This window comes from Neophocaena asiaeorientalis, unplaced genomic scaffold (genome assembly GCF_003031525.2).
Source record: "Neophocaena asiaeorientalis asiaeorientalis breed wild unplaced genomic scaffold, Neophocaena_asiaeorientalis_V1.1 scaffold581, whole genome shotgun sequence".
NCBI classification, from domain to species: Eukaryota; Metazoa; Chordata; class Mammalia; order Artiodactyla; family Phocoenidae; genus Neophocaena; species Neophocaena asiaeorientalis.
In genome coordinates this window covers 1,962,369-1,987,177 of record NW_020172732.1, presented here as the reverse complement: position 1 = coordinate 1,987,177, position 24,809 = coordinate 1,962,369, and the positions used below count along the sequence as shown (strand labels likewise).

At 40.6% G+C, this 24,809-nt stretch overlaps 1 protein-coding gene across 6 annotated transcripts in view; it reads right to left on the bottom strand.

Annotated features, from left to right (window-relative positions):
* Positions 1 to 24,809, bottom strand: part of PATJ (PATJ crumbs cell polarity complex component) — a 336,033-nt gene that overhangs the window by 63,804 nt on the left and 247,420 nt on the right. For all 6 annotated transcript variants that reach the window (XM_024740399.1, XM_024740403.1, XM_024740400.1 and 3 more), the window contains 2 exons: positions 20,978 to 21,058; positions 1,920 to 1,994 (listed from right to left, as the gene is read on the bottom strand). In XM_024740399.1, the coding sequence (XP_024596167.1) occupies positions 1,920 to 1,994; positions 20,978 to 21,058 (156 nt within the window). The remainder of the gene's footprint in view (positions 1 to 1,919; positions 1,995 to 20,977; positions 21,059 to 24,809) is intronic.

Here is a 24,809-nt window from a genome sequence, read left to right as displayed (position 1 = left end):
GTTTGGATTCACCCCAGTTCTAAAATTCTATGGTTGTAAAATTTTAGAGATGTTTGATATATGTCTTGAGATAAGTGGCAGTATGTAAAGTACTAGCACATTAATATTATTTGCAAATACATTACATAAAGTAAAAAAAAAATATGGTTCTAAATTTTTAAAAATTGCTTACAACTTTCAGTTGAAGTGAATTGTTTTCAGTTGAACCTTATTTTTAAGGTTCTTGCTACACCTACTTGTTTTTATTTAGGTTTTTAGCATATAATTTTGGATACTTTACAAAGGCATTTTCTTTTTTTTTTTTAAACATCTTTATTGGGGTATAATTGCTTTACAATGGTGTGTTAGTTTCTGCTTTATAACAAAGTGAATCAGTCATACATATACATATGTTCCCATATCTCTTCCCTATTGCATCTCCCTCCCTCCCACCCTCCCTATCTCACCCTCCCTATCTCACCCCTCCAGGCAGTCACAAAGCACCAAGCTGATATTCCTGTGCTATGTGGCTGCTTCCCACTAGCTATCTACCTTACATTTGGTAGTGTATATATGTCCATGCCTCTCTCTCACTTTGTCACAGCTCACCCTTCCCCCTCCCCATCTCCTCAAGTCCATTCTCCAGTAGGTCTGTGTCTTTATTCCTGTCTAACCCCTAGGTTCTTCATGACATTTTTTTCCCCTTAAATTCCATATATATGTGTTAGCATATGGTATTTGTCTTTCTCTTTCTGACTTACTTCTCTCTGTATGACAGACTCTAGGTCTATCCACCTCATTACAAACAGCTCAATTTTGTTTCTTTTTATGGCTGAGTAATATTCCATTGTATATATGTGCCACATCTTCTTTATCCATTCATCCGATGATGGGCACTTAGGTTGTTTCCATCTTCGGGCTATTGTAAATAGAGCTGCAATGAACATTTTGGTACATGACTCTTTTTGAATTATGGTTTTCTCAGGGTATATGCCCAGTAGTGGGATTGCTGGGTCATATGGTAGTTCTATTTTTAGATTTTTAAGGAACCTCCATACTGTTCTCCATAGTGGCTGCATCAATTCACATTCCCACAAGCAGTGCAGGAGTGTTCCCTTTTCTCCACACCCTCTCCAGCATTTATTGTTTCTAGATGTTTTGATGATGGCCACTCTGACTGGTGTGAGATGATATCTCATTGTAATTTTGATTTGCATTTCTCTAATGATTAATGATGTTGAGAATTCTTTCATGTGTCTCTTGGCAGTCTGTATATCTTCTTTGGAGAAATGTCTATTTAGGTCTTCTGCCCAGTTTTGGATTGGGTTGTTTGTTTTTTTGTTATTGAGCTGCATGAGCTGCTTGTAAATTTTGGAAATTAATTACAAAGGCATTTTCTTTGGCAATGTTTGAAATATATATTTCCTGTAAGCTCTAGTAATCTATAGTTCCTTAAACATAAAAATAGTTAATATAGATTTTAGCAGCACAAAAAAAAGTTCAATGGCAAAAATAGGACAAAAATTTGACAGATAGAAATTTATAGTTTTTTAAGAAGAAAAACTATATAAATACAAGGAACACTTGTTATTGCATTTATAATTCTATAAAACTACAAACTCTCCTTAAAATTTTTATTCATGACATTATGTAAGGCATGGGGCTCTCAGAATTTAGGCGCAAGTATGTTTTCAGAGATGCCTCACTTTTAAACACCTGCTTAGGGTGTTGGTACAGGAAGACATACAAAGGATATTTCCACACATCCCGCACAGGATCGGTGATACAGTTGTGGGTTGACTTCAGGTTGAAAGACATACCTTAACTTCCTGCCAAGTAATAAAGGATCAGAATTCATTGCAACCATCTCCTTTTTTTCTGGAACCCATTTATAACACACACCATCCGAGTAGAGCAAACATAAAGGGTCAGTTACATACGCTGTCAGTTGGACATTCCAGTGCCTTCTGCTGACCTGCCACCACACCTTGACCAACCACTTGGGAGATGTCTTCCTAAAATGTAAAAGATATGGCCAGTTATCAGTATTACAACTGTAGACTCAACTGTACTCTCCAAATTCAGCAGTCAAGCACCATTTAATGGGGCTTGAAGCTACTACATAAATGACCAACACACCAGGCAGGAGAGTTCTATTCATCCACCTGGACTAACTCTCAGAAATGAACACAGGCTTGTCATTTCCAAATGCTTTTTTGCCCTTTCAGGTCTGTCAGGCTTTAAGCCTATCAGATATCTTTTGATGGTCATTTCAGCCAGAGTTTTTTCTTCTTGAACCCTTTCAGCGTTCAAGTCCTGATATTAGAATTTCTTTCCCCTTAAAATATCCAATTAGAGGCAAAAATGTACACTCACTAAAGACACTGGGAGATAAAAGTTAGGCTGAACTCCATGGAGAAGTGCAGACTTCAGACTTAGGAGAGACGCAAACTATCAAAACACATATGAAACTGATGCATAGTTAAAGGACAGTTAGTTGAAATAAATGATGACAGTGATAAATTGACCAGAACACTTGTCTGCCTCCCACCATATCCCATCCTTTTTTACAGGCAATTTACAGGGGAAATTATTAAATGATGGTTTACTCTAAGGCATGAACTCATGCATTTTGCTTGGACAAGGCAGAGAACACAGAGAGAGACTGATCTGGATAGGAGAAAGGATGGGTTTACTTGGCCATTGGTAAATGTCTGAGAGACACCCAGGCAGAGGGTCTAGTACACAGTTGGCAGATAGGTAATCTATCTCAAGGTGAGAGGAAAGGTGTGACTTGTATAGTAGAGTGTTAGGAGTTTGTGACCCTAGCTCCTCAACTTAAAAGCTCTGAAATCCTGAGCAGGTTATCTGACCTTTCCAAGCCTGAGTTTCTTCGTATATAAAATGAGAAAAAAATAAGAGCAGTTATACACTAGGGATGTTGAAAGGATTAAATGGAGCAATACATGAAAAGCACTAAGCATGGTACCTGGCAAATAGCAGGTATTTAATAAAGATGCTAATGATGATAGATGAAATCAACCTATGATAAACCTACGTTCCTAACTCTGCTATGGGGTTGGTGAAAACAATTACCTGGACAGGACACTTTCTCCTTTGGGGAACACTGGTGTACTATTTGACACCACCACTCCCACCCCCACCCTGGTTTCTTTTCTGGGCATATTGATATACTCTTTTTTTGGCTGCATTGGGTCTTTGCTACTGCACGCGGGCTTTTCTGTAGTTGCAGTGAGCAGGGGCTACTCTTTGTTGCGATGCGCGGGCTTCAGTAGTTGTGGCGCACGGGCTTAGTTGCTCCGTGGCATGTGGGATCTTCCCGGACCAGGGCTCGAACTCGTGTCCCCTGCATTGGCACACAGATTCTTAACCACTGCGCCACCAGGGAAGCCCTGATATACTCTTTCTTCAACAGGCTCCCATCAGATTTGCAACAATACAATAGATAATGATCAGACTATGCCCAGCCGTTCATTATTACTAGATTAGGTTATAATTTCATTTTTGTCTCCTCAATTCCCTATTAGTTTCTAAGCTGAGAGATTTAACCCCACCACGTAATATCCTGAGACTACAGCCTAGGATCCCTGGATGACTGTGAGTACCCCTAGCTGCTTACTTGTAACATTTTTTAGGACCAGAACTATCTCTCATTTAGATTCTCTCTTATTTCCCCCATATGGAAGGAAGATCCTAGAACTCCTCTCCCTCATTCCTAGCTTTTTCTTTCTTTTTTTTTTTAACTTTGCTCCTAAACAGATTATGTGACATAAAAAGAATTTTAAAATTACCTCTTCCCTTAATTCTTCCCTGAGCCCCTGGGTGGTGCCCCTTCACAGCATGACCAATTTATTTTATCACTATTTTTTGTAACATTATATATATTTAAAAATCTTATGTGTTTGTCTCTCATATACTAATATCATTGAGTTTGTCTTATTTGTTTCTTAAACATATGGCAGAATAGAATATAAGCTTGATAAAGGGCTAGTGCTAAATGAATCAAAGTTCAGGAACTTAAATCTTAAATGCACCTGGATGGATTTCAGAGCCAGCCATGAAAGGAAGGGCACACAGTGAAGGTGACCCTGTGGCCTCTATTTTTAAAGGATCATAGCTGAAAACAGAGAAGAAAGACATGGGAAAGTCAGTAAATGGTGCTCATGGGAATTTTCAGAATAAGAACTCTAAACTACCTTATAAACAGAAACCACTGGTGTTGCTCCCTCTAGTGTGGATCAAATGGCCTTAGGAAGAGCAAAAAGTGTCTCTATTTGAAAATGATAATGCAAAGGTCTGCAAGTCTACCTTTGTTTAAACCCAGATTAACCAGCAATGTGACAGAAGAGCTGACTTCCCCAGCTAAACACTTTAAAACCCAATTTGCATGTGACACAGGGTACTACTAATTGTAGAACTTGTCCTCATCATTTGCACTTGTAAATGAAAAGAAAGGGCACTGGAATAGCAGCGAGAAAAATCTGGGTTCAGATTGGTTCCACTACTTACTAGCAGCAGTAGTGCTTAGAAACCTTCATTTCTCCCAACAGTGAGAATGCAGTAACTGCTACCTGAATGAAGCGTTGCCATCAAAGTTGAGTTCAACATATGCTTGCTGAGCACCTGCTCTGTGCTGTGAGAAAAGACTAATGGAGCCTTGCACTTATGACATGTACATATCTGGTGAGACAGAAACTAGAGAAATAATTATGGAAATATTGAATTACAACTGAGAGATATATGTGTGAAGGTATGTGGCAGAGAGCAAGTGCCCAAGAGGTATTAATTTCCTTCCCTTTCTCTTATCTTGTCCTCAAAAATGTGGAAGGATGAAATCAGAGCTCTGAAAAGCATCTGGCCCACCACAATGTCCCATCTCTTATACTGATTACCCTTAAACCTCTGGTCCAAGGGACGGAGCCAGTACATGATGGTGATAAAACAATCGTTAGAACTTACAGAGCATGGTTGCCAGTTACCAAGCCAGGTAGGTTATTTTTTTTTCCCCAATTTTCTGGGGATTTTTTAAAAAATTATTTATTTTTATTTATTTATTTTTGGCTGCGTTGGATCTTCATTGCTGCATGCAGGCTTTCTCTAGTTGCAGCGAGCGGGGGCTACTCTTCGTTGCGGTGCGCGGGCTTCTCACTGCGGTGGCTTCTCTTGTTGCGGAGCATGGGCTCTAGACGCGTGGGCTTCAGTAGTTGTGGCACATGGGCTTAGTTGCTCCGTGGCATGTGAGGCCTTCCCAGACCAGGGCTCGAACCCATATCCCCTGCATTGGCAGGCAGATTCCAAACCACTGCACCACCAGGGAAGCCCAGGTTACATATTTTAGATATCGATGTACACTACAGACCTACGTGTTAGGTACTTCTATCATCATTTTAGAGTTGAAGTAACGGAGGTACAGAGAATCCAAAGTATATGCCAGGGGGCTTCTCTGGTGGCACAGTGGTTAAGAATCCACCTGCCAATGCAGGGGACATGGGTTTGAGCCCTGGTCCGGGAAGATCCCACATGCCACGGAGCAACTAAGCCCGTACACCATACTACTGAGCCTGAACTCTAGAGCACGTGAGCCACAAGTACTGAGCCCATGTGCCACAAGTGCTGAGCCTGTGTGCCACAACCACTGAAGCCCATGTGCCTAGAGCCCACGCTCCCAACAAGAGAAGCCACTACAATGAGAAGCCTGCGCACCGCAATGAAGAGTAGCTCCCGCTCGCCTCGACTAGAGAAAGCCCACACGCAGCAACGAAGACCCAACATGGCCAAAAGTAAAAATAAATAAAATTAAAATAAAATTTTTAAAAAAACAAAACAAAGTATACGCCAGGCCAGCACTTAACACAGACACATCTTGTTCCAAAGTCCCTGCCCTTAACCGAGCGGTAAACCACAGGGACAGGGAAAGGGACAGGGAAAATTGTTGTTCCTCCCAACAATTCCTACAAGGTTCCCAGGAGTTGGCCTCAACATAATGATTCCATTTTTAGATTCAACAAGTCGGAACAAGGCATGCCTGCTTATTTCGAGCCTGGGCAGGAAAAACAAAATTCGTGGCACTTGCCACTGCAGTGACCTTGGGTGAGTCACTTTCCTTCGTGTTTACAATTAAATTTAGAACTTACTAATCTCTCAGCTATTGCTCCAAGGGAGCTCTTAGTGCCTTCAAAGATGAGGTTCTGGGACATTTTAAGGTGTTGACTTTGCACAGGGGACCTCTAAATAAGAAGACTGAGGAAGGAGTGTGGAAAGATCTTCTCATTTCATGAAACATACTGATATGACACATTCTGTGTGCATTATGTTATAATCCTCAGCACAGCACTATGCGCCCCTGAAAGAAAATGCTTGGTGGGCCAGGCAAATTACTCTGATAAGAGAAGGAGCTTCAGAGGGCTGGACATAAAAGGCAACACTGGGAATGTTCTTTATAATAGATAATAATGGAATGATATCCAGCTTACAATCACCAAAGCTGGCTGACTTCTGTCCCAAGGCTGGGTACTCAACATGTCTGTCTGTCTGGCCACGGTAACTGGTCCAAGTGTGGACACCCGAACCGCACAAGAACATCCTATAGATTTTCCAAAGTGGACCCAAGGGCACAGAGCCAGCCCCTTTCTGGCAGAGAGGCTTAGGAGCTATGGACAGCCATGCTCATACCATGAGGAAGCCAGTTTGAAGTAGAAGAGAGTCAGACAAATGTACAGAGTCACCTCTGCCAGCACCAGGTCTCTGGTTCCAACTGTCCCTTCCTGCAGTTATGTAAAAAGAACCTGTAGCCTATCAGTGAACTTCCCCTTCTGTCTATAAGAACAAGTTGAGGTTTTATCACTTGCAACCAAGAGACTTCTGATTAAAATGAGGTGGAGCCCAGAAACGATCAGAATAACAAACTCACTGGAGTTGAGTCTGTAAATAGAGATGAAGTGAACTGAGTACAAGACAACAAACTAAAGAAAGCTGCTCAGCCTAAAAGTAGTCAAAGGACAACTTTTGCCTAGATCAGTCCCACCCTAATTTTTTTTTTTTTTTTTTTTGCAGTACGCAGGCCTCTCACCGCTGTGGCCTCTCCCGTTGCGGAGCACAGGCTCCGGACGCGCAGGCTCAGCGGCCATGGTTCACAGGCCCAGCTGCTCCGCGGCATATGGGATCTTCCCGGCCCGGGGCACGAACCCGCGTCCCCTGCATCGGCAGGCGGACTCTCAACCACTGCGCCACCAGGGAAGCCCCCACCCTAATTCTTACCCACTCATCTACCCACCTGGATCAGGTGAAACCACATTAGCAAAAGCTCTCACAGTATCTTAACTTTCCCTTCAACAGTACTCATCAACACTAAGTCATTTATTTAAAGTCAGATTCAAATCCAGGCTGTGACACTTATTAGTTGAGTGTCTCCGTGCCTCAGTTTCCTAATCCATAAAATGAAGATAATAATAGGCTTGATCTCATATAAAATATGAATTAATACACTTAGAATGATGCCTTTTGGAGCACATAGTAAATGCAGTGACAGAGTTAGCTGCCATTATTCTCAGCAGTTCTGAAAGCTTTCTGAAGGGAAGACTTATGTGTCATGCTCACTGTGATATGCCCTGTGGCTTGCACAGTGCTGGGGATATAACAGGCCTTCAATATAAACTCACTTATTTTCTGCTTTCTTTGAAAGATAAGATAATCAACATAGGTTTTAGGTTATATGATCTTAAAATTATGTCAGCAAATAAGCCCTCCCCAGAGAAGTGAAAACTTTACAGATGCGAAGAACATCGTAACATTTCTGAGAAGCTCTGCGATTCAGATGATGGGGCACCGAACACAGGTAAGAAAGTATGAGTTCAGGGCTCTGAGCTGTCACAACTAAGAGCTTCTCTGGGCCCATCATGCTTGCTGAATAATTATAAGATTACTTTCTCAATTTAGAAATATCTGGTAAGCAATAGCTTCCTTCTAGGCAAGATGAAATTCCAGGTTGAATAACAAGTCTCCAGAGCAGGCCATTAAATTGGCTGGGAGTGAAAGAAAGCTAGCAGACGTCCAAGATGTGAATTTGTATTAAAAATGTGTACCTATATTTCTGCTTTTTTTGAGTTCATGAGGTTACTTTACTGGCTACACTCACATCTCTATATTATCTTCATTATGATGCAGAGGGGAAGAGAATGGAAGGAAAAGCCAAAAGCTTTTCTCTCGTGACTTTCGTGAAGTAGACTTGACTGTAGATCTACTGTCTTTTTTTATGACTGGGAAAGGGAAATTTATCATGTAGGCAAATCTCAAGTGATTTTCAGAAATACAAGACATAAAGTACAATGAGCTGTGAAAAATGGCACATATTTCAATGTAATTGAACTCTGCCATTGGCAATTTGCATACTGTCACAAAAGAGAGGCCAGCGCTGACTCAGACACATTCTTCTGTAGGGAACACCTACACTCCTGCTATAGATGCTATTTTCTTATTGGATCTGAAACAGAAAATAGTATTCACACAGTGGCATCGGCTTCCGTAGCTGAACCAGAAATCCTACAGTTCTTGATGGACAGCAAACTGGGGATAAAAATGGATTTTAAGCACACAGTTCAGGACCTTGCTTTAAAAATGAGCAGGAGGGCTTCCCTGGTGGCGCAGTGATTGAGAGTCCGCCTGCCGATGCAGGGGACATGGGTTCGTGCCCCGGTCCGGGAAGATCCCACGTGCCGCGGAGCGGCTGGGCCCATGAGCCATGGCCGCTGAGCCTGCGCGTCCGGAGCCTGTGCTCTGCAACGGGAGAGGCCACAGCAGTGAGAGGCCCGCGTACCGAAAAGATAAATAAATAAATAAAAATAAATTTAAAAAAAATGAGCAGGATATTACACCTGAGAATTCCAGCCTGGATGTAAGACTTAGCAAGAAGCCTATAGTCATCAGAAACACATTTTAAACTATTTTTTTCCCCAAACTTGGATGCCAGCACTTTAAAAACACTTAGGAATAATTTTTAATCAAGCACAGCAGTCAAAATTGATAAACTGAACCTGTATCAGAAGTCATGTGGTATATTATTCCTTTAAAATTCTACACTGAACTCATTATCTTCTCCCACAGATATTTTTTTCTCTTTTTTTTAAAAATTAGTGACAATATCAGCCTCCCAGTTATCAGGTTTAAAACCACAGCCAGGGACTTCCCTCGTGGCGCGGTGGTTAAGAATCCGCCTGCCAATGCAAGGGACATGTGTTCGAGCCCTGGTCAGGGAAGATCCCACATGCCGTGGAGCAACTAAGCCCGTGCGCCACAACTACTGAGCCCGCGTGCTGCAACTACTGAAGCCTGCTCACCTAGAGTCCATGCTCCGCAACAAGAGAAGTCACCGCAATGAGAAGCCCTCGCATGACAACAAAGAATAGCCCCCGCTCACCGCAACTAGAGAAAGCCCGCATGCAGCAACGAAGACCCAACACAGCCAAAAATACATTACTTAATAGATAAATAAATAAAACCACAGCCAGCCTTTATTAATCTCTGTCTTTGCCTGCTTTCATCTAATCATTTCCAAAGTACTCCTGATTCCAGGATCACAACATGAAGCAAAATAGAGTTTTCTTAGACTTTGGGATTTCAAAGACCAGAAATTTTTCAAAAGGACTTTGAGGTTATAGAGTTACCTCTTTTTTTGGCCAGGTAATTGAAAGCAAGGGAATATTAGGTTGGAGTATATGAATTTGCTAATTTATGAGTCAAGAAATGGTCAAATATCAGTGATTTAAGAGAGGTCAACCTATTAGAGTCCTCTCCCCACAACTATCACCATATATTACCACCACAGTGTCATGTAGGAAGAGCCATTTTAACACTAAAAAGTTAGGTAGGACACACTCTTAAAGGACAGTCCTTTAAACTGAATAAATTTAGCTTTATGAAGAACTCTCCACATGGTTATTATTTTTCATATTTCCCACTGACCAGTGAGAACCGTCACAGACCCACATGGGTCTAATTAATAACTCTTTAGTATTATCTGGATAAAGAAGAAAGCTTGGACTTTGGTGTCTGACAGTGGTCATGTCCTGGTTTTTCTACTTATAGGTTACAAGCCATATGACAAATTAGACTTCCTAAACTTCAGCTTCTTTATGGGTTAATACCAAATACCTCTTGGAGAGGCAGTCTGGCACGAGTCAGGCATGTAAGGTTATGAGTCAAACATAAGGTTTTGAATCCTTACTGTGGCACTTACTGCCCCAAGTGCATCAACTTCTGGAATACTCAGGTCCCTCATCTGCCAAATGGAGGGAATAATGCTCCATGATGGGGAGGATGGAGATAATACACTGTGTTCAATTCCTAACAAATGATAAGTGCTCAATAAATGGTGGATGGTATTATTATTACTATTGTTACTACTACTGTTTTTGTTGGGATAAATAAGATAATCTTTTAAAGTGCCTACTACAGGGACAGGTACCTAATAAGTAGTCATTAAATAACAGTTTCGGGCTTCCCTGGTGGCGCAGTGGTTGAGAGTCCGCCTGCCGATGCAGGGGACACAGGTTCGTGCCCCGGTCCGGGAAGATCCCACGTGCTGCGGAGCGGCTAGGCCCATGAGCCATGGTTGCTGAGCCTGCGCGTCCGGAGCCTGTGCTCCGCAATGGGAGAGGCCACAACAGTGAGAGGCCCGCGTACCGCAAAAAAAAAAATAAATAAATAAAATTAAATAAAATAAATAACAGTTTCCTGTCTTCCAGAGACACCTAAAACTCAGTAGACAAGAAGGAACAAATCATCTTTCCCCACAAATCTTCTTTTCCTCCTGTTTTTTTTGTTTGCTTTTTGTTTTGTTTTGGCCACTCCAAGTGGCTTGCGGGATCTTAGTTCCCTGGCCAGGGACTGAACCCAGGTCTGCAGCAGTGAAAGTGCCAAGTCCTAACCATTGGAGCACCGGGGAATTCCCCTCCTCCTCATTCTTTTACCAGTGAATGGCATCAACCAACCAGTCAGCCAGCTGCCCATGATGTAATCCGAGAATGCTTGCCTCACCCCGCTTCTTCTTCAACTTTGACATTCACACAATCATCAAGTCTATCAACTCTAACTCCTGTATTTATTGAATATCTGCACTCACTGACAGACCCCCTAGTTTAGGCCGCTGTCGACTTTCATCTCATTTCCTCTAGCAGCTTTTTAAACTCCCTGCCTTTAGTTTGGACATCTGCTAGCAGATTCTTCACAGGGAGCTCAAAAGGATCTTATCAACAGGCTAATCTCATCATTATAATCCCCCTTTAAAAACCATTCCAAAGGCTTCTGTTGGTATAAAGACCTTTCTCCTGGTCCACAAGGCCCTCCACCACCCAGCTCCTGTCTACTGCTCGGCTTTCACCTTCTGCCAGGCCCACCTGCATGGCCACAGCTGGTAGACCTGGGATGCAGCCTCAGGTACACACAGGTGATGGGGATGATGTAGGTACTCAAGTACTTACAGGTGACGGGGAAGCAGGCATTCTCTAAGCAGGGGTTAGAGAATGGTGGAAAGGTAGGGACTGAAATAAACTATAAGTACATAATTGATGAAAGGGGCAGCTTGGAATGCTGGTCTGTTTTCAGTAGAAAATAGAAACCAGGATTTTTAATGTAAAAATCTCCTGACAACCAGTTTGTAACCTTTGCATTAGACCTAATGTGGTGAACTCCTAGATGAAAGATGTCTTATTTATCTTTACATTCCTAGAGCTCGATACATCACAAGTTCTCGGGAAACGTGTACTGAATAACGAGAGTTCTAGCACACGTTGATTTTATATAGACAAAATCTGGTGTTAACAATAGCTACAGTTACTGAGCCCTTACTGCATTCCAAGCACTATTAAGAGTTTCACATGTAAAATCACACTTCATCTTCACAGAAAACAGGAGGGTCTCCTCCTCCCCCATTTTTGGGTGGAGAAATGAAGGCAGACAGGATAAGTCACTTTCTAGGTCAGAGCTAGTGACGGCAGAGGGGATGTTTATGTCCATTCAGATATCAGAGCCCACGATTTATATCTGACAGCCTTTTTCATCTGAGAAAGCAAGTACTATCAGACCATTTGGAGATACAGGTATTATTTGTAACACTTAACACTGATTTTTCAGTAGGTACATTTGAAAACTTTACGTGGATCAAGTGTATGAAGGGAAAGAGTAAAAAGTGTTCCTAAAATGTTGCTATTCTGGCTGGTGGGGACTCTGAAATGGTAAAACGCACTGTCAGCTGTCGCGTGAATTTCCATGTCACAGCCCGTTTAAGTTAATGATAGTTAATTCAGAAACAATTCATGCTTCCCCAGGCATCTTGCTACCCTGTAAATTCTAAAATCTCCACAAAGAAACTACAGGTTGAATGCCACCTCGAGCTGACTGGAATACTCTCATTTTTCTATCGTTGCCCTAAGGGTCAGAAATTACATTTCATAATGAAAGACAACAGTAAAGACAAACACGGCAGACCGTGTGAAAAAACCTAAACATTTTGAAAAATTTTGAAAAGTCTAAATGTTCTTGAGGCTGCTGCACACGAAGTAGGTCTGTAATGACAGGGATCACTTGATACACAGACTGCATGCACTGTTGCTAAGCAGTGTCATAGAGTGGGGCTAGAATGCCGGGCACATCTGCTGGGGGCATTTCCTAGCAAGGTTATCTTGGGCTGCTGGCCAAGCCTTGGGATGATGCAGATGGTGTAACAACTGCCATTTTAATAGCTCCAAACCTGCGTTCAGACGAAAGCTTTAAAGCACGTGTCCAGCAGAAGGTTTGCATACTGGGAGCAAGAAAGAAATTCTTTCTTTCAGGTATATTACCTTGTTGTTTATTTTATTATAATTTTTGCAAAGACAAAATATGAGAATATATCCTGCCACTGCCATCTCTTGCAGACTGCCATTGCCTCTGTCGCAGTAAACTCCCAGCCAGCCCATCAGTATCCACTCTGGCCCCTGTCCAACCTGATCGCTACATTACAGCTACAGTTTAGAGTCACCTCTGAAAGCCCTCCATGGCTTCCCACTACCCTTAGCATAGAGATCATCTCATCAGCGTGGCCTGGCCCCTGTCAGCCACTCCAGTTTAGTTCCCATCTCACCAGTTCTGGCGACCGTGAACATTCAGAATTTCAGTTCCCCAAACTCCCAGAGGCTCTAAGGTTGCCCAGCTCCCTCCTTCGTTTCTTCTTTGCCCCACTGCCGGGTAGCGCCAGCTTCTTCAGATCTCAGTTCAATTTTCACTGGGAGAGCCCTCCCTGATAAGGTCAAACCCCCCTATTCTGTGCTCTCTTAGCACCAAGCGCCTCTAGTTCTTAGCTTTTATCAAAGTTGAGATTTCAAGGTATATGTAACATTACACGATGTCACTCTCCCATGAAGACTGTAAGCAACACAAGAAGAGAGACTATGTCTGTTTACCTTTGGTAGCATCTTCCCAGGAACTAGCACAGAGTGTAGCGACAGGCTGAACACAGGAATTTATAAGGTAAAGTCAAGCTTTAATTGTGATGGACAAAGAAGTGGGGCTTTTTTTACTTGAGTGCAGATTATATTAAACACTTGCAAAAAGATTCCAAAATGTGGAGAGACTACATTAAAAGTTCCTCGCATAGGATCATATTATAGTTCTTTAACAGAATCACAGAATTTCCAGTGTAGAGGTTACCTAGAATTAAATTTCTGATTTGGTTTCAGTTTGTGGATTGTCTATATTCTGTCTTCCCCTCTTCTTCCTCCTGTAATTTTTTAAAACATCTTTACTGAGATATAATTAACATATCATAACATTCATCCATCTAAAGTGTACAATACGATGGTTTTACCATTCAGAATTATACAAGTGTCATCATAATCAAAGTTTAGAGCATTTCATAATCTCTGAAAGAAACCTTGTACCCATTAGGGTCACTTTCTATCCCCCAGCCATAGGCAACCACTAATTTACTTTCTGTCTATAGATTTTGGTTCTGTTTTTTTTGGGGGGGGTAACATCTGACTTTTTATTGATTCAATCAATACATTGGGAATTTAGTAGCAAGTTAATGGCAAGCACTTACAAAATCTGTTTTTCTACTTTTAAAATAAGCTGTCTTAAACAATCTACAGCAACCTAAAATCACAAGAACACGTGAGTGGCTGAAGCACTTCTGCTGTTATGTCTGTGGCAAGCTTATTAGTAATTTCCTAACAAGTCTTCTAGTGCAAAGTGCACATAATCATTTGGAACCTCCATTACCATATTTGGCTCTCAGTTTCCCCTATAAATAATGGTGCTTAAATGTAAGAATTTGAAGTAAAACTGGGCAAGTGCGCCCATATTAACAGAATTACCGTATGACACAGCAGTTTTACTCCTAGGTATATACCCAAGAGAAATGAAAATACACATCACACAAAAATTTGTAAACAATTGTTTACAGCAGCATTATTAATAATAGCCCTATTAATAGCCCTAATAATAGCCCTATTAATAGCCCTAATAATAGCCCTAATAGCCCTATTAATAGCCCTAATAATAGCCCTAATAATAGCCCTATTAGTAGCCCTAATAATAGCCCTAATAATAGCCCTATTAATAGGAGTGAAGCCACGCTGCAGATTTTGATCCTTATAGCATCATGTATCAGTATTTCTTTATCTTTCATTGCTAAATAATAGTCTACTGTATGGATAGACCATATTTTATTTATTCGTTCATCCATTGGTGGACATTTAGGTTGTTTCCATTTGGGGCCTATTATTCATAATGCTTCTGTAAACAATTGTTTACAAGTTCTTGTGTGATGTGTATTTTCACTTCTCTTGGGTATATACCTAGGAGTAAAACTGCTAGGTCATATGGTAATTCTGTTAATATTTTGAGGAACTGCAAACTGTTTTCCAAACTGGCTGTAGCAGCAATGTATGAGAGTTCCAATTTCTCCATATCCTTGTCAGCACTTATATTATCTGTGTATTTGACTATAATCTCCTAGCAGGTATGAAGTGGTACCTCACTGTGGTTTTGATGTGCATTTCTCTAATGGTTAATGAGGCTGACCATCTTTTTATGTGCTTATTGGCCATTTGTATGGAGAAATGCCTGTTCAGATCCCTACCCATCTTTTAATTGAGTTATTTGTCCTTTTATTATTTTGTTGTAAGCTAGTAGCTCTGAAATTATTTTACTGGCTATTAGTATCTATAACAACATGGAGAAGGAGACAGACAAGAACCAAAGAAAACATAAATTGGTTTTACATCAAGGCAGAAAACTATAGAATCAGACAAGGCTAGAGATCCAAAGGTGGTAGCAAGAACAGAGGTTAGATATTTATAAGAACAACACAGGGGCTCCCCTAGTGGCGCAGTGGTTGAGAGTCCGCCTGCTGATGCAGGGGACACGGGTTCGTGCCCCTGTCTGGGAAGATCCCACATGCCGCGGAGTGGCTGGGCCCGTGGGCCATGGCCGCTGAGCCTGCACGTCCGGAGCCTGTGCTCCGCAACAGGAGAGGCCATAACAGTGAGAGGCCCGCGTACCGGAAAAAGAAAAAAAAAGGAACAACACAGTACTATCTCTTCCTTTCCTTCTCTTGCTCCTTCCTCCCCACCTAAATACTGAGCTTCTAAAGACTGCAAGCTGATGTGAACACCTGTCCTTGAACATCTCAAGCCCTTTAAGAAGTGCTAATAGTTTTGCTCATCACTGAATCCCCTGTACACAACATTGTCTGACATTCAAGAGATACTCAATGAATAGCTGTTGTTTGAACAAATAGATCACACGGTGATACTTCTGATATTCCAAGAAAGGCTGTCTATGTGAACTGCACAGTGAAGAGAAGATGGGGTTTAGAGGCAAAGGGAACTGGGTTTGAGTCCCAGCCATAGCACCCACCAGCTGTGAGACCTTAGGAACAGACTTGACATCTCTTAGCCTCAGTACCTTATCAGTAAAGTAGGGCTAAAAACATGTGCATCATTGGGTTAAATAAGATAATCAGTATGACAATGCCTGGCACAGGTTAGCTTCCTGAAATGCTTTAGTTTCCCCCATTTTATGAAACACCGGCGTGGAGGTCTATATCACTTCATTTACCAATGTGAAAGGTAAATTTCAGTATCTACCTGTTTCTATGTTATAATTTTCTATATTGGAGTTCAAGGTTTAGGGAATGAAAATCACAAAGTTCAGATCCCAGTGTAACTCTCTTGCTGTCCCTTGACTTCAGTTTTGTTCTATACCTGTATCTCTCCGAGAAGCAGTACTGCATAGTGGTTTAGAGTGCAGCCTCCAGCCTCACAGTGCATGGACCTGGATCCTGGCTTCACCAGGTGATTATTTAGGCAACTTAACATTTCAGTATCTCAGTTTCCTCATCTCTTAAATGGAGATGATACTAGTACTAACTTCATACGATTGTTATGTGAATGATGTTAGAATAATGCCTGGCACACAGGCATTCAATAGATGCTATCTATTATCAGCAGTTGCATTTTGGGGTTTGAAAAAATTCACTTCAGTTTTCCAAGTTACACGTAATGCTTCACTCAGAACAGCTAATCCTCATCTGGCTGATGCTTAATGCTTTAATCAGCATAACATCATCATCATCATTAACAACAACTCCCCCTTACACAGTCATTCCGGGTACTCTGGCATGGTTCTACCTAGTACTTTATAGTTATTAACTCCTTTCTCTCACAATAACCCTTTGTTTCTTTCTCCCATTTTACAGATGCAAAAACTGAGGCACAGAGAGGTTAAGCTGTTTGCCTAAGGTTGTATGGCTAGTAAATGGTGGAACCAGGATTTGAATCTAAGTAGAATGGCTCCAATCTTTGCACTCTTAATGATTTAGCTATACTGCCCCAAAAGAGTGTATTATATTAATACAGATATCCCCAACATGATAAAAACATAGGTTTATACCCAAAAGATTAAAATACTTATTTTAGGGATTCATGCTTTTCTATGTCAAGATACCAGGGAGACAAGGACCCTTCAGGATGAGGTGCAGCTCTTCTAATTTCTAGTTTTGTGGTCTTTCACTAAGCAGCTTAAGATCTCATCTGTAAGTCAGTGATTAAATAACTCCTGCCCTACTTCTTACATAGGGTTATTTTGGGGATAAAATTGAATAAAATCATGAACTAATATCATGTTAGAAAAAATAGATATTAAAATATTTAAGCTAACGAGATAATAGATGAGGCAGTTTTGCAAATTGCAAAGCTCTGTGCAAAATTTTTTTTTAAGCTCCTTTCAAAAGGCTTAAAAAACAGTCTTAACAGGCTCTCACCTAGACTTCTGAAATAGATTCCAGACACTTCCCTGTCTCCAGTCTCTCACAATTGGAATCTATGCTTCACCAACCATCACCTGATCAGTTGTCTAAAAACAAGTCATTCTCCTTTTAAAAAATATTTTAGAGAAATCTAATATCTACTGAAGTTATTATAAACTCCTTGGCTGTGAATCTGGGGACTACTGAGATATGGACGAAAGCCAATCATCACTGGATAGTGGAAATAAGCACTGGAATATATGTAGACTCATGGCTTAGTCTTAGCTCGGAAAACAGGTAATCTTGGAGAAGCACTTTAATAGCCCTTTGGAGTATAGTTTCTCATAGGTAGCACCTTGTATATATGTGTATCCATGTAGTTAAGGAGACATTTATTGAGCACTGAACATAAAAAGATGAATATGTTAATCTATAATTCATAGCATATAGTCCCTTCAGTTCTGTGATTCTACCGTTCAACTTTGCACACTGTACATTACCCACACTGTTTGATTCACCTGGTGAACCCCTCAGTAGTCAATCGCCTTCTCATCTTTAAAGGTTCACCTTAAAGGCCAAGAGTCTAAGAAACCGTCCCTAATCCCTGAACGAGATGGTTTTCCTTTCACTTTTGAACTCCAGTAACATTTTTTTTTCTCTCTCTTTAATACACTTCTGCCTGGTCTGATTTTCCAGGTACAAATTCTGTTATCCTCACTGATGCTTGAGGGTAAGCTGCTTAAGAGCAAGACCTGTATTTTCCTCCTGGTCTCTCCTGTAGGGGCCAGCAGTGTCTGATGAGATATATGCTCCCACAGGAAGCAAGAAATTCAACCTTTAAAGGGTTAGAGCTTACTGTTTCCAACGGACATAAACTAAGGTAACAGGAGTCAAGGCCCATACAGATCACATGCTGTCCTCTGACGAGGTACATCCAGCAACCATCCTAGAATGGTGCAGCAATGCAGGGGAGCTGGTGCCAGTCTCACAATAGAAACAAGCAAATGATGACTAGTGATGAGGAACTGTTATTAATACAGTTGACCCTTGAACTACATTGGTTTGAACCACGTGGGTCCACTTACACACGGATTTTTTTCAATAGTAAATACAATACTACACAATCTGCCATCTGAGGTTGGTTGGAGCCATGGATGTGGAGGAACCCAGAACACAGGGGGCCTTATAAGCTATACATGGATTTTCCACTGTGCAGAAGGTCAGCATCCCTAACCAATGCATTTTTCAAGAGTCAACTGTACTTTATGATGAGACAATAATGAATATGTTAGGTTGAGCCAGATGAAATTTTTACCCTCAAGAACAGCAGTTTCATGATTTAATATAATTTGCTAATTTATGCATTATCTATCTCCCTTCCCCCATCTACCCATGAATGAGTCTCCATGAAGGCACGCATTCTGGTACATTTTGTTCACTTTTGTGTCTCCGGTGCCTGGAACATAGTGGCATTTGGCAAATATTTTCTGAATTAATGCATGAACTTGCTAAGCACCAACTATGTACCTTATACTCTACTACATGTTTATACTTTATTGCCTATTTGTTTCTCATAACATCCTGGTTACTCCCATCCTTCAGATGAGTAAACTGAGGCTTGGTGAGGTCTAACTTGCTCAAGTTAGACATACTCTTAAGCAATGCTAGGCCACTTATATTTATGCTATAAAAGTTGTTCAAATTTGGCTATCTTTCCTCAGTTGACTAGACAATGGATACTCTATTGGAAATGGTGACAAAGAAATGGTACAATACCAAAAAGAGAAGGAGGTGGGGGGGGAGGGGAGAAAGAAAAATACCAGTCAATGGGTTTGGGGAAGCTTTTATTCTTATTAAAATGCAGTCTGAAAGAATCTAAAAATTATCCTTAGTCTTTCAGGTCCTCTGCCTGAGGGTAGGACTCTTCAATTATTTTGGCACTTGGAGCCCCATCACTGGTGTTGCCTTCTTGGGAATAGAGGGTGGATGACAGGTGGCTTTTGCCTGCAGCCTATAAGTGAGCCTCTGTGGGACTACCTGCCTCTCCCAACAAGCAAGGGAGTGTTCTCACTCTTTTTACCATTTCCTCTGTGGATGAAATCAGGGGCCTCTACTTGCAAAGCCCTGTTGCTTTAAAATATTTTTCCTTGATCTATCTTTGGAGAAACAGTGCCAAAAAGAACCAGTTAGTAGGGGTTTTTTAAATTTCTTTTTTAATTAATTAATTACTTTTTGGCTGCATTGGGTCTTCATTGCTGCGCTCGGGCTTTTCTAGTTGCGGCGAGCGGGGGCTACTCTTCGTTACAGTGTGCGGGCTTCTCATTGCGGTGGCATCCCTTGTTGCGGAGCACGGGCTCTAGGCGTGTGGGCTTCAGTAGTTGCGGCACGTGGGTTCAGTAGTTGTGGCTCGTGGGCTCTAGAGCGCAGGCTCAGTAGTTGTGGCGCATGGGCTTAGTTGCTCCGCGGCTTGTGGGATCTTCCCGGACTAGGGCTCGAACCCGCGTCCACTGCATGGGCAGGCGGATTCTTAACCACTGCACCAACAGGGAAGTCTCAGTAGTATTTTTAAATGAACGAAGGAGCTGGAGTTTGAAATTTGTTGATGTTCCTCATTCCTCTTCAGTGCGAAGATGCAGTTTGTCTTTTGGAAAGGGAACAGTGTAACTTTGGCACGTCTTGTTCAAGAACAATGGTCATAATCTGTTGGTCCCACTATTCTTGATGCCTCACATAAGGTTTGTGTAAGAGCGGACCATTATAATTTCCACTCTTGCTGAAATGTCCTTTTCCTTCAGCCTGAAAGAATCAGTTCATTTTCTAGGATATGGAATCTAAGCCAGTCCTGATATATATATAAAAGTTGAAAGAAGATAAATGGATGATTTTTCAAACTCCCTGAAGTAAAATGAACGACTCTGTGCTGTCATAAAATCACAGTGACCCACCTAAGTGATTAATTCTTTGAGACTCTTAAGATATTTTGAAACAGAGGGAAAAAAAAAGCCCACATTTCTTTCTAGCACTTGCAGTCTAACCCTGGAAGTGCTAGGCTGCAAAACAGAAAGGTAGATTATGAGCAAAGGCTTGGGAGTCAGACCGAATGAGATCAATCTCCAGGACTAGAACATACTAGTGAGTGGCCTTTCGCAAGTTAGTTAACATCTCTAAGCAAGCCTTCAGTTTCTGCACACGTGAAAGAAAAATATTGCCACCTACAGCCGTGAGGATCAGAAAATGAATGTAGAGCACAGGATAGCACGCGGTACCCAGTAAAAGTTCCATAAATATTAAATAACAAGATATGAAACGTTAGGACACATAAGGAGGAAGAGTTCTCTAAAACTGCCTCTCTCCTAATGCTCTAGCCCTTGGGTAAGTTTAAGTATCTTTTATTATGAACACAGGAACCCATTTAACATCTCTTTTCATGCCTCTAGAACTAATTCAGCACCACCCTAGCCTTAAAGAAACCCAATATTAAACAAGATTTAAAAGAGATTGCTTCTTTAGTCCCAGACAGCACAATTCAAATATGAAGAAAGTAGGAGAATACACTGTTCTTTGGGTCATTTGCTATATGGAATAGCTTCCCCTGTCTCAGAGATCAAGATTCCTAGAGAAGCAAACACAACTGATCCAAAATATATACAGTTCATCCCTAAAAAGAACATTGGATAAAACACCCAGTATTCTCACCAGTTTGGAGCTTTCACTTTTAGGCAATTGTTTGATACAAGCTTCGAGACTGCTGTCTTCCTCGCTGGTGCCACTCTGATCCTACGAGACATTAAAAAGAAAATGGCAAAGATGTCATTCTTCACTCGCACTGACTTGAACTGTAGTACAGATACTCAATCATAGTTGCTTGTTTTATTGTTGTAGCGGATATTGTTTCTTCTTTTCTTCCTTTCCAGTAGGTCTTTTTTTTTTTTTTTTCCCATGGTATCTACAATAACCTGTTGCTCAGAGATACACCTTAGAGAAAGCTGATCCCTACTCTCTGCCCCAAGAGAAGGCCTGATTGCCTTAAGGCTAATCTTATTCTTTTTGCCAATGATTTTGTCAGGAATGGGTACGTGATCCAGTTCTGGTCAATGAGACACCAAGAGAGGTTTGCTGGAGACTTCTGGAAAGGTCCTTCGTAGATCTTAAAAGAACCGCAAGAAGTCCCCATACCTCCCAAGTTAACAAGAGAGCATGAAGTGCAAATAGCCATGGGCAGCCATCCCACAACCAGAAGGAAAGCAGCCTGTGAATGACAGAGCAAAGGCAGAGATGGAAGAACTGGTTCTCTGATGACAAAATGGGGCCACTGGACCAACCAAACCTGAAGCCCAGCCTTATTCTTAGCAATCTTCTGAGGAGAGCTAATCTACTTACTTTTTTTTTCAGTCAGTCTGAGTTAGCTGCTCTGTTCCCTCCAGCCAAAACTTTCTCAGACATTTGTTTATCTTCTGCACAAGGTTAAACTGTTTGATGGGAGACTATGTTTATCTTGTTTATTTGTGAAACTCAGGTACCTAGCACCCTGCCTGGCACATGGAAAACACTTGATAAATACTGGCTGAACCAATAAATGCAGTACTTGCTTTCTTGATGACTTTTTTCCTGCAGATTCCTAAAAATATTTATTTAATGTAAATGAGACATCTGGTAATAATAAGCCACATTAAAATTCTAAAACACATTAGGCATCTCCTCAATTGAATTATGATATATATTATAGTTACTTTCTTTGCTTTCTGAGGACACATAGAGGAGAATAAGGATAATAAATGGAGTATTTGCATTGTATTTATATGGATTTTTATTTTAAAACACCACCATCTGGGATTAGTACAAATTCAGGTGGGGTTGTTAGTAGAGAAATGGTTTTGATTTTGAGACATTCAATCTGGTAATTTAAGAAGTGCAAAATAAAGCAAAGATACAGCATTTTTTCATCTATCAAATGGACAAGAGAATAGAAAGAACATTCAGTATTAATAACGCTGTAGGGAAACAGGAATTTTTACACACCGTTGAAAAATGTAAATTAGCACAATCTTTTCAGAAAAAAGCCCCATACATCATGTAGATATAAATGCAGGGAAAATATGTGCAAGCACATAGAACAAACTTTTTAAGTTGCATACTTCTGGAGAGTAGGACGAGGGATTAGGGAATTTTTGCATTAGTTATTTCTACAGTGTTCGATTATAGAAGAATTAGTGTGTATTACTGCATGTTAAAAACAATAAAGGAGAGACATGAGAAATATCTAAAGGGAAAAAAATCCAAGAAAGTAAGTAGCATGGGCTTTAGAATTGGTCAGATCTGAACTCAAATCTCAACTTTGACATTAGAATTAGAATTATGAGATTTTCTGCAAATTACTTTCTAAATCTGAGTACAGTTGACCCTAATGTGAGGATTAGGGGCACAGATCCTCCCCACAGTTGAAAATCTGTGTATAATTTATAGTTGGCCCTCTGTATCTGTGGTCCCTTGGCATCCAACCGCAGATTGGGTAGTACTATAGTATTTACTATTGAAAGAAATCTGCATATAGGTGGTTCCATACAGTTTAAACCATGTTTTACAAGGGTCAACTTGTGCTTGTTTTTAAAGTACAGATAAAAATATCAAATTAAAAATACTACCCCATCAGGTTGCCTTGAAGATTAATGCACTAACATGTAAAATGTCTATCAGCACAACACCAGGTACAGTTAATTTTGTTTCTAGCTTTTTGTTGAGACAGGTTCTTTGTCCATGACCTGTTTCAAGTAGTCACCATAAAAAGGCTAAATAAGTGTGTACCACTGTAATCCCTATTCAAGGATGATAAAAATGATACATTTAAAATAACATGTTAAAGAACTCCTAGCCAGTAAGAGGCGGATCCAGGATTCACAGCTAGGTAAGAGTACCATCAAAGGCCATGCTCTTGGTAACTATGCTCCAGGCCCTAAGTAAATGATTCTCTTGTTTCTCTCTTATTTTTTCTTTTCAGTACTCAGTGTTGGTAACTAATCTTATGGAAGACAGGATTCATAATCTTAAAAAAAAAAAAATCACTGTCATTAGACCATGGTTTTAACAAAAAGCATTTTAGCATTTGTTAACCAGAAAATTTCAGTAGATACATCCTCCTCTCCATGAATTTTGGGTAATCAAGAAATTACCATATAATATAAACATGCCGAAGTTAAAAAACAAAGCTTGAAAATATATAGATTTTCAGTGTTTTAGACAGTGGGTAAGTTCTAGAGACAGAAAAATTCTGAAGAAACAAATTATACTTTTAAAAATCAGTATATAATCGATGAAAAACCTTTAATGCCTTGATTACTTTGTGTGTCTAGTTCTGTAAGCTGTGGGAAGCCCTGAAGAGACCCTGGGGAGGCTATGCTATCTAACTGGAGGATATAATGGAAACAATGCTTGTAACTGTAGCACTGGATTGTAAAACAAATCCACAGGTGGCTTCTCTAGTAACACTGCAAATGGCCAACTCCTCTGTCCCAGATGAGAGGAGATTTTTCACCAGGGTGGTGGTTAGCTGATGCCATTCATCTAATTAAATATATGTCTCCTTGGGGAAAGGAAAGTGATGTTTAAAAAAATCAGAGAAGTCTTTACAGTTCTCAGCAAAGTGAGTAAAAGAGATGAGATCTTCTTGGTCTTTATAAAATGAATACAAAAGTGGGAAAGAAAAGAGCTGTTTGACGCTTTTACTTAGAAAATTTAAGAAAACATGGGGAAGGCAGTCTAGGTTGCACATGATCTACATATCCTTTAAGATTTGAATAAAAACAAAAAAAGAATACCCTTTACATCTACATCCACAGAATTGATCATACGAAGCCATGTCTCAAATGCCCCTTACTCCATAAATCCTTTCCTTCTTCTTAGCTGGAAGATGTCTCTTCTTCCTCTAAGCTTACCTAACAGTTTACCTGAATTCCTTATGTCACATACATCATCTCATTTGTATCCTAATTATGTATGTACAGAATTGATCTCCCTGATGAGACGGAAAGATGCCTGACACTGCCATCTGAGCCTCATTCATCTCCTTGGTCTGATTCATTTTTATATTCATCCTAGGTCTGTCTCATTTCAAAGTTGATGCTCTTTTTAACTGTACCTTGAGACCCTTCTAAAGCGTTTCTTCTGTTTTTAGTTACTTGTTTAGTCTGAGATAGCTCCATAAGGAGGGTTTAAAGTCAAAATCTAGATGGAGAGGAGAGTCAGGTAAAAAGGAAGTTGGACTTGAAAGAAGTTAGCGATAAAGTATTTACTTTCCTAGGAGAGCCAACGTTTATAAAAGAGTTTTCATGCTTAAATGAAGCACAGAACAAAAACAATGTGGGTTCTGTTCTGAGAACAGAATGGCTCGTATATATAAAATACCCTGCTGACTAGAAGCTTAAAAAACAGGAATCAGTCAGATGGAAAGGGAAAAACAGGTCAGCAGGCATGATTTCCAAAGCACAATTGCATCATGGTGGCTTGAAGACCATCTGGCTGATGGACGGTGGCC